General features: G+C 45.3%; 2 protein-coding genes across 3 annotated transcripts in view; one reads left to right on the forward strand and one right to left on the reverse strand.

Moving 5' to 3' along the window:
* Nucleotides 1-19,426, reverse strand: part of ASTN2 (astrotactin 2) — a 912,698-nt gene that overhangs the window by 206,252 nt on the left and 687,020 nt on the right. The window lies entirely within an intron of this gene.
* TRIM32 (tripartite motif containing 32) lies at nucleotides 633-12,032 on the forward strand. Its single transcript, XM_029202988.1, has 2 exons — nucleotides 633-681; nucleotides 8,391-12,032. Exon 2 carries the CDS (start codon nucleotides 8,468-8,470, stop codon nucleotides 10,427-10,429), a length of 1,962 nt encoding a protein of 653 aa, XP_029058821.1. The 5' UTR covers nucleotides 633-681; nucleotides 8,391-8,467; the 3' UTR covers nucleotides 10,430-12,032.

The raw sequence follows: 19,426 nt of genomic DNA on the forward strand, positions 1-19,426 counted from the left end.
CTGAGGAACACTCCCGGAGGCCATGGTTTAGCAAAGGGGTTGACACAGATTGGGGTCAGACATGTGAGTTCTGGTTTAGCTCCCGACTTGCTGAGTGAACTTGGGCCTCAGTTTCTTTAGCCGTACAACGGGGACAGAAAGCTGAACTACATGTTCCCAAGACACCTCGTTCTTTCCAGAGGACTCGCCGCCACCCTGCCGCTGGGCCGCGAGCTCGGGCGCCGCTGCCTACAAGCCCCAGCATGCCTGTGGGGGGCGGGGCGAAGTGACGGACAGGCGGTTCTGCAAATTGGCGCCCGCCAAGGGGCGCGCGTTGGCGCGTGCGCATAGCGCGGCGGGCGGGTGGGCTGGCAGCAGTGGACGCGTCGGAGCCGCGGGCGGTCAGGTAGGGGGCGGGGTGGACGGTGGGGGACCCGGGACTGAGGCCGGAGTCGCGGGCGGTGGCTGACGAGCGGCGCGGGGGGCTGTGCCGGCGTGAAGCGGCCGGTCCACGCCAGAATGGCAGGGTCTGGGGGACCGGATCTGAGGAGTGGGATCGGGGTGGGGGTGGGGCTGCGCGGGGGCAGGCTCGGGAGCGGCGGGGGTCCGAGACGGGGCTGAGGAGCTCGGAGGAAATGCGGCCGGGGAGGGGAGCGAGGGACTCTGAGAAGAGTCGCGGTGCAGCATCTCGGGAGGTATGAGGTAATGTGGGGCCCTGAGGAGAGACGGGTGCAGCATCTGGGAGACGGGAGGGGATCTGAAGGCCCTGGAGGGACCAGGGGTGCAGAGTCTCGGAAATATGAAGGAATGGGGGAGCCTTGGTGAGGTTTGGGGTGCAGAATCTCAGGAGACTTGAGGGAGTCTGGGGGCACTAGGCTTTGGGGCGGGGGGCGAGATCTGAGGTCAGAGGGAGCAGGGTCCGGGGCTATCATCATGGCTGAGGAGGAAGCGTTTTCCCGAGTGGAATCTGGGGAAGAATGAGGGGCTGAGTTCGTGCGGGAATCAGTGGGAAGCAGTATCTGGTCGGCAGAAAGAAGAGACCTGGCTAAGGTTTGAAGCGACAGAAGACACGGGTGGGCAAAAGAGGAAGGAGCAGGGCTTGAGGGCGGGGCAGGATTCCTGATGGCATGCAGGGGGTGGAGGCTCTGCTTGAGGGAGGGCACACATCTGAGGTGTGGGACTGGGGTGTTAAACTGTGATGCAGGGCTGAAGGCTGCAGAGGTTTGGAAACAGAGATTAAAGGATCTGTGTCAGAGGGATTCAGGGCACATGAGTGAGCAACTGGTGAGGCTGGCAGGGTAGAGCTCAAAAGGCTGGAATTCTGTATTGTAGAAGAGTTGGGAATGGGATTTAGGAAGGGTTGAACGGTGGGGTGGAGAGGTACTGATTGGACTGTAGAATTAAGAGACTGAATAGAGTCGTGGATGGGTGTCTAGGGCCGCTAAAGGAATTTTCCTGAAGTCTCTGCATGGGAAGCAAAGGGAGTTCTGGGGACCCAAAGACCTAGAAGTAATGTATGAAACTGTATATGAGCGTATGAAGTTGAGCAGAGTTCAGGGGTCCAGCAAGAAAGTCGTAAGTCTTTGAGCTCAGGACTCCTGAAGGAGCCTGACTGCCTGTGAGGGGCAGAACCTCCCTCAATTATTAGCCAGAGATCTCTTACCATGAGGGAGCCGTGGTACGCCCACTGACTCCACTCTGAACCCCAGACCTGCTGAAAGTGGTAGGCTTCGTGGGGGGGGGGAAGAGAGTGGTCAGTGGAATCATAAAGCAGGAGACTCTTCAAGGTCATCTGTCCCAGCCCCCCTTTGCCGGTCCCTTCAAGCTGTGGTGACAGTGTGTGAGACTTCCAGGGGATGAGTGGAACATGATCTCACGTCTTATTTTCCTTATCAGTGATATAAGTAGATTGGATTAATCCCACATGAGGTGTTTGAACTGGGAGAGAAACAAGAAAAGGGGATCTCAGATGCATTGAGCATTTAGTCCTGGGCCAAGTTCTAAAGAAATGGTTCCTAACTGGCAGTGGTTTTGTCCCCCAGGGGACATCTGGCAATGTCTGGAGCCATTTTTGGCTGTTATAGTTGGGGTGGGGGGAGGACTACTGGCCTCTCGTAGGTGACACCAGGGACACTGTGAAACACCCTACAGCACACGGAACGGTCCTCACAACAAAGAAGTATCGGGTCCATGTCAGTAGTGCCGAAGTTGAACTCTGCGCCGAGTCAGATATATCCTGGATTCCGATCTCGGCTCTGTGTTGAATGAGTTATGTAGCCTTCCTGTGCCTCGCTCTTCATCTGTAAAATGGGGTTAATAACAGGACCTACATCACAGATTACTGTGACGACTCAGTGAAGTAAATCAGAGTGCTTCGTGTCTGGTGCATAGTAAATGCTCAACATTTAGTAATACTTCATTTTCATATCTACTTTCTTACTCGTTTTCATAACAGCCCTACTAAGTAGGTGCTACAATATCCAGTTTTACACATAAGGAGACTAAGGCTTAGGCAGTGACTTGTCTAAGGTTCCACAGCTAGAGATGGCAAAGGTAGCTTCATATTCAGATCTCTGTAATCCTGTATTATTCTCTCTTCCCTTGCTGCTTCTTTGCTGGGGCCTGCCTGGTCTTACTGTCTATCTCAGCTCATTCCCCTCTAATGAAAGGATGACCCAGTGAGTATCGCTGAGTATCAAATTGAACTGTAAAGGGAATAAATCCATCTGATTAGGTAGGGAGTAGCCCTGGACTTTGTTCTTGATTTGCTCTTAGACCAGGACCAGTGGGTAGATAAGGAGAGGATCTTGAGGTTAGCAGACAGGATAAGGTGCAGGAGACTAGAGGGTGAAGTATGGAGGCCATTGGCTTGAAAAAACACTTCACAGCAGGGACCGAGGCTGAAGGCATCCATACTCTGGAAAGTAACTCCTGTTCTGAATGATCTCCTGTGGGCTTCTTTCCCTTGGAACAGAATGACAGCATTTGCTCTGTCAACTCCAGGACTAGCTATAGCATTGCTGAAACCAGCTCAGAAACATAGTAGGACTGCATCAGAAGGCCGGAGACCTAGCTGGAAAATCCACACACAGCCCTAAGGAAGATATGTAATGGAAATGGAGTCAGCCTGGGAATCAGAGGCTTAAAGTTCAAAACCTTTCCTCTGCTGCTAAGTTACTAGGAGATCTTGGACAAGTACTTGCCCTTATCAGCTTCAATCTATTGAAAACACGAATAGCTACCATTTATTGAGTGCTTATTGTGTGCATTATCTCAGTTAATCCTGCCAATGATCCTGCTAATAATCTAGGTGCTATTCTACATTTTACAGATGAGAAAACTAATAGGTTAAATGATTTACCCAAGTCTCCATAGCAAGTTGCAAAGCAGGGATGTGAGCCCAGATCTGTCTGACTCATAAGTTACATTATACTAGTTTTAGTAGAAAGGCTTTTTCAATACTTAAGAGCCCATACACTCATGTCTGGAGAGTGCTTGGTGGTCAAAACTTTACAAGGCCCTTGAAGTGGTTCATTGTCCCTGCACACGGATGTGCTGCCTCTTTGACACTACCTCCATTAGGTTCTTCTAGTGGAACAATCAGATTAAAAATCCATTCCTAGGTACCTTTACCAGCCTCTCAGGCAGAGTGCCTAGAGCTAATGGTAGCCTAATCAACTAGGAAACTATAATACATCTTTTGCGTGGCTGTGGTTTTATGGCTGGGAGTTGACACACCTGGATTTGAATCTCACTTCTACTACTTAGCAGCTTTGAAACCTTGGACAGGTTGCTTTTCTTTGAGCCTAGTTTCCTTATTTATAAAGAGGAATAAAACATACTTCACGTAGTTATTGTGAGAATAAGAGGTAATGTGTAAAAAGTGCCTGACATTCAGTAAATGGCAGTTTTATGAGAGGTAGCAATTATGAGAGGATGGTGAGGCTGGAAGGGGACTGAGTATTGCTTTGCCAAATTTCCTTGAACCTAAGCAGCCCCCACTGGTCTCCCCCAAATTCCCATCCCCTCTTGTACCTTTCCCAGGATCTGCTTCCTGATCCTTTAATCAAAAGCTCATGGTTAAATGTGCATATGCTGTATGCAGAGAAACGAACTGAGAGTAGGGTGGGTCGAGATCAGTTGGAAGTCCCCCGAGAAGACTGCTGATTTTCCCCTTGTCCTATATTCTTTGAGTTCATTGGCAGCATTGCACATGTTTGTGGAAGATTCAGGGGATCCTTTCTAGGTCCTGCAGTTTTGGAGGAAGACAGAGGACAGACAAGTGTTTTTTTATTTTTTTTTTCCAGCAAACTATTATTGATTTAGAGTTGTAGCTAAAGATTTTTTTTCGCTACAAACATGCCCTTCTGGGTTGTTTTGTGTGTCCCACAGTGGTACAGCTTTGGGGTCATGCCTGCGTTTCCCAATGAGCCCCTACTTGCGGAGTTTATCTTAGCTGTTGGCAGGTACCTTAAATGCCCTGAGTAATGTAACATTAAGAATCCTCTCCCACACACAGAACTGGGTGAGTGTCAGATGAGGACCTCACTGACTTTCTTAAAATCAGCCCTGCTAGCCACTCCTGGAGAGTGAGCATTGGTGGCAGGGAGATGGTTATGCACTTGCTTCGCATTCCATTCAAATGCTGGAGGAATAAACAAAGTTTAGAAAGCTGTCATGAAAGGAAATGTGATAAGCCTTGCGCAAAACCAGTCAAACCAGGGGACTGTATAAGAAGTAGGATGGACCTTTATGTCTTGTGAAAGGAAATGTAGGTGCTGTTTCACATGTTTTCTAGTTTTTATGTGAACTCTGTTCCTGTCTGTTTTTGCTCAAAATTATATCTCCAGTGTTTTCATGGGGCTGGACTCACAGTAGGTGCTCAGTAAAGATTTGTTGTTTAATTTCTTAAAGTCCTGCAGTTTTGCTCATAGCTTAAGCCCCCCAAGGGGCGAACAGGTTTAGGGAATAGAGACATCTAGAGAACTATCCCATGGTGGGGATTCAACCACTGGATGGTAATTTGAAACCTTAGGTCATCTCTAATCCTTTGATTTTGAGAACAGATAAAACAATCTCCAGGGAAGGTTCAGAATTTTAATTTTTGAAGTGTACTATCTGATATCTTGGGTGCTGTCTGCCTTTTGAAAAGTGCCTGTTCATTCCTTCTCACTGGCTGGGTGGTCGCCACCGCCACCACTGCTGCTACTCCTGCTATTACTAAAATCTATATTTTATTGCATAATTCCTTTTATGCCCCTCTTGGTATTTTCTGAACAAGAGAAGTTGTGAATTCATTTGCCAGTTTCTAACATGGATATCTAGTGTCCTCAATCAAATTCCTTCAAAGCTGACAGGTTATTAATCTTTATGTGCCTTTATATGCCATAAAAGGAAAGATTCTTCATCCTTTCAAATGCAGTTTGTAAACTAAATGCTTTGTTAATACTAGTACCAGTTGTTATAATGTTAATACTGTTCCTGATTGTTACTAAAGTTATGATAAATAGCAGTTTTTCATTGCATACCTACCAGTTTCCAGACTAAGCACTTTATATGGATTATTATCACACTAACCGTTTTATAAAGTAAGAAATTATCATCACAGTAACTATAAAGTTTGTTATCTTCTATAAAGTAAGAAAACAGGTTTAGTGAGATTAAATAACTTGCTTCCTGTCCCACAACTTGTAAATGACATGCTGATTTGATCCCAGTTCTGTCTGACTTCAAGGTTCACAGGTTTTTGTTTTTGTTCTGCTACCCTTGTTATTTATGTCATAGACTGGGGAAAGCCTAGTGGTGCCAGAAGCAGCTAGATCAGGCTAGGGTATGACTATAGAATTTTCCTGAGTCTTAGGGCAGCTGGTGCAAACACAGCTTAAGGGGTAGACTCTCATGCGAAGCTGAACCAGAGCTGGGCTAGTATCAGTATGGGGTGTGCAGTACTAATCATGAGATCAAAGAAATTGGTGGGGGGGGCAGTAAGCTGAGGTGGGGGGTCAAGAGTTGACAGTACAAAGTGCACAACAGGAAATATGTTCAAAGTATCAGGAAGGCAGCCAAAATTGTAAATAACATGGGGGTTCATTCTGATTGGTTTTAGATTTTATAAATGGCAGAAAATGGGCAGCTAACTTAAAGACTTGGGATGATAAGACAATTCCTTTCACACATACGACTTTTCAAGGGAAACTGAGTTCAAATTGACCTTCCACCTGAATGCTTCTCGGTGCTAACAATAATGACCAGCTGTATCCTTCTGGAAGAGAGGGGCTGTATCTGCCGGTCACATAGCCTCAGACCTAGAAAAGGCCTGAACCATATCTCCCATTTCTACAACCTGGGAACACCACTTTCAGCGGGAGCCTAGACTGATAGGCAGCTATCTCCACACCTGACGCTTTAGTGATGGGACCTCATGTTTCCTGGCAAAGCATGGCAGCTTTAGGAAAGGGATCCTTGACATTCTCTTTTGCCTCAGAGAACCTAGTGAAGCTGCATACAGATGAGATGTTTTGGGGAGTGGACGCGGGCATAGTAAATTCATTTTTTAAAGTGGATGGCTTAAACAGGGAGGCAGGAAGCTTTTAAATTGAAGGAGGTGGTATGATATTCCAGAACACTGGAGAAAGAATTTGCTGGTATTTTTACAAGTTGGCAGACTTGTTTAATTAGCTAATCTGCAGTGCCAGTTCTGAGAAGAACAGATGTCCCTGTGCACTGTAAAGTAACATGCTCTGGATCCAGATACCAAATGTTGCCCTCAGTCTGTTGTCCCAGATGATGGAAGAGAGAACTGAAGCTATTGGTTTGGAATTGAGGAGGTCTGCATGGGTTCTGAGCTGAGGTTTCTATCAGTGTTTCTATAAGATTGCAGCCAGACCCATGACATTTAAGCATTCAGCGTTCACAGCTTAGTCACATGGATAGTCCCATGAGACCTTTTAGGTTCATGGTATGGGGTAATGTGTTATTTTGTTGAGGCATGGATTTGAATCGTAAGAGGTTGCCAGGCTGGTGTGTGGGAGTGGGTCACTCAGCTAATAAAGCAATCTAACCCACTCTAGAGCAGCTAAATCTCATGATTCTTTCTTAATTGTGGAGACAATTCTATGCTGTTAGGCAGCATTTCTCAGAGTATGGTAAGTGTTGTATGACGGGAAAGAAAAAAGCTTGAAGTAATGTTGGGTTAAATAAAGTTAAAGATATCTGTACTGCATGGTTCTACCATGTTTGCACCATGTGACCTTGAGCCAGTTTTTCTGAGCCTTAGCTTCCTCATCTGTAAAATAGGGTAATGAAAATAGTACTTACATCATAGGGTTATTATGAGTATTAAATGAGATTAAGTATATGGAGCATCTAGCATGGTATCTAGCACATAGTAAGCACTAGATGTATACTCTTTCCTTTCCAGTAGAAGGAAAGTGGGATTTCAGGGAGGTTGGATTGACTTTAGACAGATTGTGCATGTCTGCTCCTGAATATCTGTCAGACTGTGATACAAAGCTAAATATGGGGAAATTTGTAACATGTATCTCTGCGCTGACTCCCCTTCTTCTCTATGGGTGGAGAAAGAATTAATGACATTTGCAAAGCTTTTCTCAGCTTGCTGCATTGCCCTGAAAACCAAGCTAACTGGTCTTCCTCCTCCTTCTCGGTGGTTGACCATCTGCAGATCACAAGACTGCACAGGTGCAGCTGTAGGATTTGCATTTAAGAAGGGCTGAATTTATCCTTGTGCCTCACCTTGCTAGATCTATTCATTCTTATTTTGGGTATAAATTGACATTGACATAAGGCTGCAGAGAGAGCACTGAGATCTCTGTGGTTCTACTTCATGAGCATATGTGGATCGAGGAGGGTGGGAGAATTCATGGCATGTACTGCTTGTAGGAGGGGGTATTTCAGGCCAAAACTAAGTCCCTGATAAGGGACTACCATTTCTCAAATCATCCGGGCTTGAGTCTTTGGCTGTCTTAGCTCTACCACCTCTCCACCCCAATCCACTCAGCTAACAAATCTTAGTGATCGTACTTATGGAATATTGCTCAAATGCATCTTCTTTCCATTTCCACCACCTGCTCCCTAGTTCAGGCTCCCTGTAACTTTCGCCAGGCAGTTTTGCAGTATCTTCCAAACGAGTTTCTCTGCCTTTTCCCCCACTGCATTCAAGCTTTGATCATATTAGTTCCCGGCTCCAAAACATGCATTGTTTCTCTGTGTTCATCAGAATGAAGTTCCGAGGTCTCATTTTGGCTCTGAAGACTTCTTATAATCATTCCCCAGTTTACCTTTCCAAACCAGTCAGTGACTGAACTGAGTGATGGCAGCCATTCTCTAAATGTTTCCTGAGTGATTTAACTCGTAGAGGCAGTGGAATAATGGCTTCCTTTTCTCTTTAGCAGGATCCAACCCTCTGGAGCATGAACACCAAGCTGTTCGGTCCTGGGCTGTGCTAGCAGGCCCCTTCAAGGCAAGAGCAATGGCTGCGGCAGCAGCTTCTCACCTGAACCTGGATGCCCTGCGGGAAGTGCTGGAATGCCCCATCTGCATGGAGTCCTTCACAGAGGAGCAGCTGCGGCCCAAGCTCCTGCACTGTGGCCATACCATCTGCCGCCAGTGCCTGGAGAAGCTACTGGCCAATAGCATCAATGGTGTCCGCTGTCCCTTTTGCAGCAAGATTACCCGCATAACCAGCCTGACCCAGCTGACGGACAACCTGACGGTGCTGAAGATCATTGACACGGCTGGGCTCAGTGAGGCCGTGGGGCTGCTCATGTGCCGGTCGTGCGGGCGGCGGCTGCCCCGGCAGTTCTGCCGAAGCTGCAGTGTGGTGTTGTGTGAGCCCTGCCGGGAGGCGGACCACCAGCCTCCTGGCCACTGTACACTCCCTGTCAAAGAAGCAGCTGAGGAGCGGCGTCGGGACTTTGGAGAGAAGTTGGCCCGTCTGCGGGAGCTTATGGGGGAGCTGCAGCGCCGGAAGGTAGCCTTGGAAGGAGTCTCCAAGGACCTTCAGGCGAGGTATAAAGCAGTCCTCCAGGAGTACGGGCACGAAGAGCGCAGGGTCCAGGAGGAGCTGGCTCGCTCCCGGAAGTTCTTCACGGGCTCCTTGGCCGAGGTTGAGAAGTCTAACAGCCAGGTGGTAGAGGAGCAGAGTTACCTGCTCAACGTCGCCGAGGTGCAGGCCGTGTCTCGCTGTGACTACTTCTTGGCCAAGATCAAGCAGGCAGACGTAGCACTACTGGAAGAGACAGCCGACGAGGAGGAGCCGGCGCTCACTGCCAGCCTGCCCCGGGAGCTCACCCTGCAGGACGTGGAGCTCCTCAAGGTCGGCCACGTCGGCCCCCTCCAAATCGGGCAGGCGGCTAGGAAGCCCCGGACAGTCAACATGGAAGACTCCTGGGCCATGGAGGCTGCGGCCTCTGCTGCCTCTTCCTCCGTTCCATTTAGAGAGATGGACATGAGCCCTGAGGAAGTGGCCGCTAGCCCTAGGGCCTCGCCTGCTAAGCAGCGGGGCTCTGACACAGCCGCCAGCATCCAGCAGTGCCTCTTTCTCAAGAAGATGGGGGCCAAAGGCAGCACTCCAGGCATGTTCAACCTCCCAGTCAGTCTCTACGTGACCAGTCAAGGCGAAGTGCTGGTTGCTGACCGTGGCAACTACCGTATACAAGTCTTTACCCGCAAAGGCTTTTTGAAGGAGATCCGCCGCAGCCCCAGTGGCATTGATAGCTTTGTTCTGAGCTTCCTTGGGGCTGACTTGCCCAATCTCACTCCTCTCTCAGTTGCCATGAACTGCCATGGGCTGATTGGTGTGACTGACAGCTATGACAACTCCCTCAAGGTATACACCTTGGATGGCCACTGCGTGGCCTGTCACAGGAGCCAGCTGAGCAAACCCTGGGGCATCACAGCCCTTCCATCTGGCCAATTTGTGGTAACTGATGTGGAAGGTGGAAAGCTCTGGTGCTTCACTGTTGACCGAGGAGCAGGGGTGGTCAAATACAGCTGCCTCTGCAGTGCTGTGCGGCCCAAGTTTGTCACCTGTGACGCTGAAGGCACTGTCTACTTCACCCAGGGCTTGGGCCTCAATCTGGAGAATCGGCAGAATGAGCACCACCTGGAGGGTGGCTTCTCCATTGGCTCTGTGGGCCCCGACGGGCAGCTGGGTCGCCAGATTAGCCACTTCTTCTCGGAGAACGAGGATTTCCGCTGCATTGCTGGCATGTGTGTGGATGCCCGTGGTGACCTCATCGTGGCTGACAGTAGTCGCAAAGAAATTCTCCACTTTCCTAAGGGTGGGGGCTATAGCGTCCTTATTCGAGAGGGGCTCACCTGTCCAGTGGGCATTGCCCTCACACCTAAGGGGCAGCTGCTGGTCTTGGACTGTTGGGATCATTGCATCAAGGTTTACAGCTACCATCTGAGAAGATATTCTACCCCTTAGGGGCCGGGAAATAGCAGTTTCTTCTGCTCCCCAAGCAGCTTCCCTTCCCTGTTCCTTGGTTGTTGGTGGTACTATAGTGTAGACTTGGCCTGTGTCCTGATTTCAGCTGGCTAGTCCTAGAAGTTTAGAAGCTCTGTCTTCTAGTGTTTTTCATTTGCATTATCACCTCGCCTAGGTTTAGAGTTTTAACAGATGCATTACCCCAAATAGGACACATGATATGAGGTTAGCTGATGTTTCATTAGAACTTAGGCACTTCTAAGGCTTCAGCAGAGAGCCTCTTCCCCCTGTATTTGAAATTTTCCCGCGTATTGAACCCTTGTTGATTTTCCTCTCTTTTGGCTTTGATAACTCTGGTCCATTATTTCCTTCCTATTATAACATGCTCCATCTGTGACACTTCCTCTTCAACTCTGCTGCATTTAGTGTGCATGCATTTAGTGGGATCTACTCTACCTTTCAGTGACACTTCAGACATCATATTCCTGTGGCATGGTGTCTCAGGTCTGACCACCTTTACCAGTGTGAAAGACCATTCATTTAGTGCCACCGTGGGAGCTATATAGTCCCTTTGGGAAGCAGTACCTCTTGGCTCTGGGGGTTTTGTGCCATCTTGGATTGGTCTGTAATTGCAGGTGTGATAGAGAATGGATTGACCCTCGTTGGTGTCGAAGGCTTTAGCCTGGAAATCGCTTGCCTCTTAAAGGAGCATGTGGATTGGAATTATGCCAAAGCATAGGAAGTTGCAAATAAACAAAAATAAATGCTAATATAGTCAGCAAACATTCTTGAATAGTCTCTAGAGCGCATCATTTTTCCTATTACCTCTCTCCACTGACCTGTGCTAGGAGCTGTCTGTGGAATTGTACAACACGGGCCAGGGCCAACAAAGTGGGGAGGCGGACACATTTCATTTTCATTGCTAAAGCAAAACTGTTTGGTCCTTATTCTGTGTTTTCCTCAAGTCAGTGCATAATATTTGGTTTGGGGATTTATTTCCATCTCTCTATCAAGCATTAACTAATTGATAATTGTCTTTTCATCTCTGGTATTCATGTCTTTTAATTAAATGTGGAATTTGGGAGGTGAGGGGAGGGATAAGTTGTACCTTGCTGCTTTGCTTCCATGTCTGACACTGCATTCTTTGAGAGTAGTACGAATCTACCTAGGTCAAAATTCAGCAAAAAGCACTATTATGTAAAGATAATCCAAAACTTACTTCCACATACACGTGTACAGAATCAGCCCCCAAGGTCTATAGTCACCAACACCCTGTTCTAAACTCAGCCTCCACCATCTGCTTTATCCTTATAATTACAGTGCAACAAAGGAAGAAACTTGTGCTTTTAGGAAGCCCAGAAGTGGGTGAGGGACTTTGTGACAAGGTTCCTCAGGCTTTGGTGTTTACCAAGCAACATATCTTGTACCCTGGGTGCAGGGCTGATGGCAAGCCAAAAAACTATTACCTTGCTTTCACAGACGCAAAATCTGCTAAGCCGAGCTACTCAAAATTGTTTTTTCTGGTGGTGGTGTTGCTTTTTTGGCCTCTCTTGTGATAGCTGCCAAATGATAGGAAAGGAGCTAATTAAAATGATGTTGAACTGGTCTGTCTCGTGCTTTTCATCTGGAGAAAGCCCCATGTTCTGATTATGAAATTGCATCCGATTTCTAAAGATTGCATAATTGAGAGGAAATTGATCCAATTAAAAGTGCATCACAAATGACTCCACTAGTTGTTAGAGCCACTTTATCTGTGGTAGCACCTGGAAGCAGGAGATCTATCTTTGCTGTCAGTGGGGGACTTGCTGAGGCAATAATGGTGGCCGAGGCCTTTGGCACAAGGTTTGCAGCAGAGATATGGATATAACATTGTGGGCTGGCTTGACATAAACAATGCCAGGAAACCTCCAGCCGCCTATGCCTTTGCAAGGAAGTGCTGTCACTGTTGGCATTCAGCATTTAGGTCTAACCCATCTCTGAACCACACTCATGCCTTGGCCTTCAAATGCAGCAGGTATCTGCTGGCTCAGAATGGAAATAAATGTGGTCTGAATGTTTTTGTTCCTTTGATGTGAATATTTTAGGCTGTGCTGAGTACAGTCAATTTTTCAGTTATCTACCAAGTTGACTAAATTGCAGAGTATAGCCTCAAGAAACTGATTTGCTCAATTATAGCAGTTTTTTGTTTTTTTGTTGTTGTTTTCTCTTTTTAAGCAGTAATACCTTTATTCAGATAAAGTCTTAAATGCAAGTCAATTATGTAATAAATCAAAGTGCAGCTGCACTGGTTGAAGCAGGCTCGTGGGCCTGGAGAACAGGCTTATCCCCTCACCTAACCTGTGTACAATTGCAAAACTCGTGAATCTACGGAACACTTTCTGAAAACCACTAAACTACAACATCGCTTATCTTCCAGTTCCATCTTATTAGCCATATGGCCATGGGAAAGTCACTTACCCCTTCCTCTTCTGGAAAATGATGAAAGTGACCCCTGTCTCCATGACGGGTGTAAGATGTGAGATAATAGATGTTAAAATACTCACTACACTTCTTGGCACACTCAATCAGTGAGAGCTATTATCTTCTTCTATTGAGTTGTTCAAAAGAGTGGGGTTAGGTTGTCCAACCACTCTGAATAATACCTTCCATCTTTCCTGTTGTTACAGGTTCCTATTTGCCAATCAAAACCTTTCTCAGGCATTTCCTCCCACTAGCCATAAGTCTTCAAATAAATCTGGTCACCTGTTCCTTTTTACTATCACTCTACCTATTTCATGTTTCTGTTATTATATAATTTACTGTGTTGCAATTATTTGCCCATATATTTGAGCTTTATTGAGGGTTAGCTTTAATCTCTAGCTAAGAGCACATAGCATGGTGCCTAATATACAGTATGTCCTCAGTTATTTAATTGGCTGTTATTTATATGACTTGGTGATGGTAGGCCCTCCAGTAACACCCTCACATTGGCTAAAAGATAAAGGCAGACAAATGACTTATAGGTTCATTAACTCCCTGCTTTCCTTTATCATTTCTGAGTAATTATATAGAATTTAAGGTTTTGGAGCAATGATTCATTCAATATTGAGTACCTACTGTGAGCCCAGTACTATGCCAGGTGTTCAGAAAATTTTAAAAAATGATAAGTAATATTAATGTGTCTACTTTCTCGTAAGTTATTTCACAGTCTTTCTAAAGTATTTGGAATTGTATTCCATTGCCCTGGGCTTTCTCAAAAGCCAGGAATAGGCACTATGTGGATGACTGTGAGGGTCAATCCCAATGTGCACTCCAGCCTGAGATAAGTCCGCAGACGGCCACTCCATTATTCCAATCAGCAGGATAAACTTGGCTTGAGTCTGTCTTCCTGTGGGTAAGACAAGTAATGCTTAAAGTAGTTGTACTTTTAGTCTAGTACTAATTAATGGCTTCTTAAAAGTGGAGTGTTACCAGCTCTATAGGAGGGAAATGGAAGGCAAAGTCTAGTATGAAACTCAGGGCTCTACCTTATACCCGATTAGGCTGCTGATTTGAACTCAGGACGTGCACCTCCTCAGGGGATCACAAAACAAATTACAGGTAAGCAACAGCAGATGCCTGGATGAATTTTACAAGCAGGCAGTGGTAAGGTAGGAGGGTGTTTAGCAAAATACTTACACTCCAGAACGTTGGCTGTATCTTGTCAATATCACTAATATTCATGGTACTCTGACTAAGTCTGAAGTTAGGCAGCTCTGGGACTGGCAATGCATTCTAGTGGGAAAGCCACTGGGCTTGGTCTGGATCTGAATCACAGCTCTAACTCTACTAGCTATGTGGCCTCAGATGATCACCATACCTCTGCATCGGTTTCCCTGTCTATAAAATAAGAAAGTTGGGTTAGATCATCACTAAAATCCTTTCTAGCTCTATGATTTTAATTATTTTACCAAATAGAATTGTGGTTGAGTTTTCCCCCAATGTTTTTGCATAATTTTGCTGTAATTTTATCGTGTTTACATTAGAGTAGTAGAAAGAACCTGTACTTTGTAATCAGCCCCACCTTGGTCCAACTGCTTACTCTACCCCAACTATTGTGACCTTGGGCCACTTGCGAACTACTGCCACTCTGTTGAGCTACTGTTTCCTCATCTTGTAAAAGGAAATGACAGTTTATGTTTTGAAGGGCTGTTGTGAGAATTAAAATATACTAATGGGATAGTATATATAGAAGGACCTAATTCAGAAAATGTGACGTGCCCAGAAAATGTGATTTCCACTGTAGGGGGCAAAGACCTCCTTTCCCTCTTGGTGAACTGATGCAAATTTTTCATGTTAACACTCGGTTTCAGACCTGCATTGGTGATTCAACCACACTGCTCAGCTTCTTAATTAAAAAGCCTATAGGAAGAAGAGTGGGATTGCCGGAGGGGCAGAGGCAAAACTTTCACAGCAATGTATCCCACTAGAAAAGCTGCACATAAAACCTAAAGGCTAATTATTTGATTAAAGTAATTAGGATGGCATCTTGACTTATGGCAGAAACATGCATGTTTAGCTATTCCTATAGATGGCCAGCATAAAGGGATTTTTCCCTCCAGGTCAACATTCATTAACACAAATAATTACAAAATTTAAAATAAGCCATAAATCTCATTGTCAGGTGGAGGTAATATAACATACTGTAGTTAAAACTGGGCTTTGTAAGCATGGGACGGCGGGGGGGGGGGGATGGGTTGGTGGCGAGTTCAGTCTTGGTTCCTCCACTTAGTAGTTCTATGACCACTGAGTCATTTAGCCTCTCAGCCTCAGTCTCCTCAAATAATAAAATGATACTGTTTACTGCATTGTTCTGAAGAAACGATGGATGTAAAACACTTAGCAGACTTTCAGACATTTCATAAACTTTCAGTAGTCCTCAGTATCAATATAGTAAATGTATGATAAGATTACCCATATTTTTTGTGATAGAAGGATTATATGAAACTGGTGAGGAAAACGTTTATTTCCCTCAAAGGAAAATTATTTAGTAACTCACTGAAATCCTGAGTGTAAACACAAGGAGTTTGTGTGACTGCAAGTCAAATGCATATCTTCCCTATAAAAATAAAACCACGATTTTCTTTTGGTGATTTACTCAGTTTACCTAGCTATAACTAAAATGCCACTGTATATTTTCACAGAATATTAAGATTTAGATTTCATTCTTTCATTTATTCATTCACTTACTCATCAGACATATATGACATCTACTGTTTTTTATTAATAGCCGTAATTATATGAGTAATGAATGCAAAGAGGACTCGATCATGAACCCTACAGTCAGGTAGCTTGTAGTCTGGCTGGAGAGATAAGGAATGTAAGAAATAATACAAATATACAAAAGAATAAGATAAACGGTGCAAGATGGAAATAGAGTGCCAAGTGTTTAAGAAAAGACTGCTTCTAGTTGAGAGGATCTGGTTCCTGAAGGGCCTTGCAAGTAGAGGGAGTGTCATGAACACAGGTACAACATACCAGGGAAGAGTGAGAAGCTGGTACCAGCAGGAAGTTCAAACTACAAGAGTGAGTGGGCATTAAAGCAATTCAAAGGTCAAAAGTGGTCCACTTCTCCATGACCCTTCAAATAACAATGCAAGTGGTTCTCTTTTTCCTGTCCTAAGCCGTATCATTTACTCCTATCAGTAATCATGGCTCAAGGAGGCTTCACTCTTATGGAACTGGTAGGAGACCTGAGGGAGACCAAGGTGGAGGAAGATGGTGTAGTTTGAAGGTACACCTCCCCGCCCCCGCCCCCCGCCTAATATTCTAACATACCTCCTTACTGGGAATGCCTGATGACATTGTCTCAGAAAAAAAATAATAAAATAAAATCCTGAAATAATATCCAGTTGCTCCCCCTCAAAAGCCTAAGCCAAATGAGTTCTGCAATCGCGGCGACATAACTTTGTGCTAGAGTCTTCCTGCCTTTTTGATGTTTGATGTTGACAGCTTTCAAAACCCACCATTCTCTCTTTATCTTCTGCCCTGTATCTGGACATGCTGCTAAGAAAGTTCAAGTACTTCCACCTTTAGTGCCAGTGGGAAGTCCCAACCACACAAGTCCTAGCCCCTGCATGGGAATCCTCACCCCAGCCCCAGCTTCAAGCCACCATAAAAACCAATGTGGCCTCCTTTTCCTGCTCTCAAGCTATTTCTGGACCTGCTTGGTAGCCCACATTGCTCTCGCCAGAAACCCTCATCATGTGAGTTAGAAATCTTTTCATACCCACTTGGCGGATACATAGCATCATCAATCTCAACATCTGAACCAAGTTTTGGGTGGGTCCCCCTCTTCTCTGTGGGATAACCACACAACTGGCACAACAAGCAGTGTTAGGCAACGACCACCATCCCAGGGGCTCTCTATTCTCTTGCTTTGGTTTGCTAACTGGCTAGCTTTTTTGAGGCACTGCCCGCTGGCAGCCTTGCGCTTTAAGATGTGCAGCCTGTGCTGTATTTGCTGAGCCCCACCATGCCTCTCTTACAAGTTTAACTGAACTGAGTTGGAAGATACGATAATTGGCGTTAAGGGGCAAGAGCAAAGTGGCCCTGGGTCATGTGTCTTGGTCCAGATCTATCTGTGTCTCAGATGGAATCATGTGTCTAGATTCCAGCACAAGCTGTGACTTCAGGGGAATGACTCTTGCCCTATGACTACTGGTTGGTTGTCTCAACCAGGCATTGCCCCCATTCTATAAAGTGCTCAGGGAAATACTGCTACCTTATGCAATCTATGGGTCTATTGGTGGTGGTTCATGTGCAGGAAGAGCAGTCACCATGTGGACCGTTGTGGTCTACACTCTAAAAGCAGATGGCTCATTAGGACTCTACAAAATGTCTTTGCTGCTGCTATGTCACTGTTGGCCAAAACAAAAGATCCTGACCTTCAGGGTTATAGAGAAGAGCATCCATGGTTCCCTTGTCGCATAGCTGAGGGGTTAATTCAAATTCAGTTTAAGCCCAGGATCCTTAAACCCTATGAAGGTTATTGCCATGAGGGAGACCCTAATCCTGATGACACAGATGTGCAACTCTGGAGGAAGAAACTTATGAGTAGGGTAGCGAGGACTCCCCCCCGCCCCTCACCACAAAACTATATACAGTAACCACCAAAAGAAAAACAAACAAACAGTGAATACAGGAGGAGGAAACAAACAAAAAACTCAAATAGAGGTCACAATTTGACCCAATTAGAATTCCAAAATTTACTGAAAGAATTTATATAAAAAACAAAAAAGTTCGAAGATTGCTAACTGGTTTTTGCGCCTCGACAACCTAAACTCTGAACTAGCTTTTAACATCTGCTGAAATGCACTAATTACCAAATTCCCATGGCTTTAATCAATACTGGGGCTCAAATTAGATTTACGTGTGGGAATTCCCCTAAATTTAAACAAGGCATGCCCTATAATCTTAAGGGAGTTACTAAGGACATTTCAGGATACGTAAGGAAGACAAATAGGTATACCTCACCTTAATCATCGGAGCTAATGCCTTGCCTAAATTCCCCACAGCCATAACACTCATTACCCTGAAATATTCCATACTGAGTACGGCTGCTCTGACCCAATGAGTAATAAATTAAAATTGAATTAAGTTTTGGCACTTACAATTGGCTTACCAAAATGGGACCACATGGACCCTGCCCTCCCCCATTCGTTAAAATAGTTAATATGGCCCATTTTAAACAGAACCTTTGAGGTTTCAAATCCATATACAAGACCTATTTAGAAAAAGAGTGATTATCCCCACTGCTTCATTATTTAACAGCCTAGTTTACCCTGTTCTTAAACCTGAATGAAACCTCACAATGGATTACTGCAACCTTAATGCTGAGGCCCCGCCCATTAATGCTTCTATACCAATTATTGAAATAATAAATTCCATCCAATCAATAACTGGTTAATACTTTGCACTCATACACTTGGCTAATATGTCATGTTCAGTGCCTATTTCAACAGCCTCTCACACATAGTTTGCCTTCAACTTCAAAGGGACACAATCCCCCTTTACCTGGCTACCCATGAGGTACCTCAACAGCCATGCCTTCACACACAATCTTTACAGACAAGATCTTAATGCAACCAACTTTTTCCAGGAGCACGGTAATGCCATCACACTGATCACACCCTCTTCCAAAGACGTTAATTTGACACGCTCTTTGAGGACATACCAACATTCACAAAATAACTCACAAAAAAGGGGCGGGCCATTGCCCTATGTTAAAAAAAAAAAATTGTATGTTAAAAAAATTCTGACTCCATATTTGCTGCTTGATCTCTGCCAGCTTTCAAGCCCCGCTACTCCCCCTTCCCCACTGGCCCCCTCACCTGGGCAAGCCTAAGTGCTCCCACCTCTGGTGCCAGAGGGAAGTTCAAACCATGCAAGCCTCACTCCACCCCACTTGCCATTATATAAAAGCCAAGCCAGTCTCTTTTCCTTGCTCTCTCAAGCCATTTTTGGACCTGCTTGAGAGCCATCTTTGCTCTCCCCAGAAAGCTCCATTACATGGGTGACAAACCTTTTAAAATCCTCTTGATGTGTGTGTGTAGCATCATCCGTTTCATCACCTGAACCAAATAATGGCTGGGAGCCCACCCCCTACTTCAGAGTGACGACAAGTGTTTAGGGTCGAATGTTAAAAACAACGTCATAATATGATGAACAAAAAAACTGTATAATTCTAATTTCTGAGCAACCACATGAATAAAACCATGTGCTTTTGTGAAATGCCATTTAATATTTACACTTAAAAATAATAACTCTCTAAATCTCTCAGCCCCAGGAATCTGAAACTTGTTTGACAAATTTAATGACTCTGTAAAAATGTTAAAAATAAAGTTAAATTAAAAATATTACACTCTAAAGAGGGAGCAGGCATGTGTGTTACCTCACCTGATCCATGACTCTGGGGCTGGATCTAGGAGCATAAAACTTTCATTGATTAATACCCTGGAAGAAATGTACAATGCACAT

Source organism: Monodon monoceros, unplaced genomic scaffold, assembly GCF_005190385.1.
Source record: "Monodon monoceros isolate NGI ecotype Baffin Bay Population unplaced genomic scaffold, NGI_Narwhal_1 Super_Scaffold_5, whole genome shotgun sequence".
Classification (NCBI taxonomy): Eukaryota; Metazoa; Chordata; class Mammalia; order Artiodactyla; family Monodontidae; genus Monodon; species Monodon monoceros.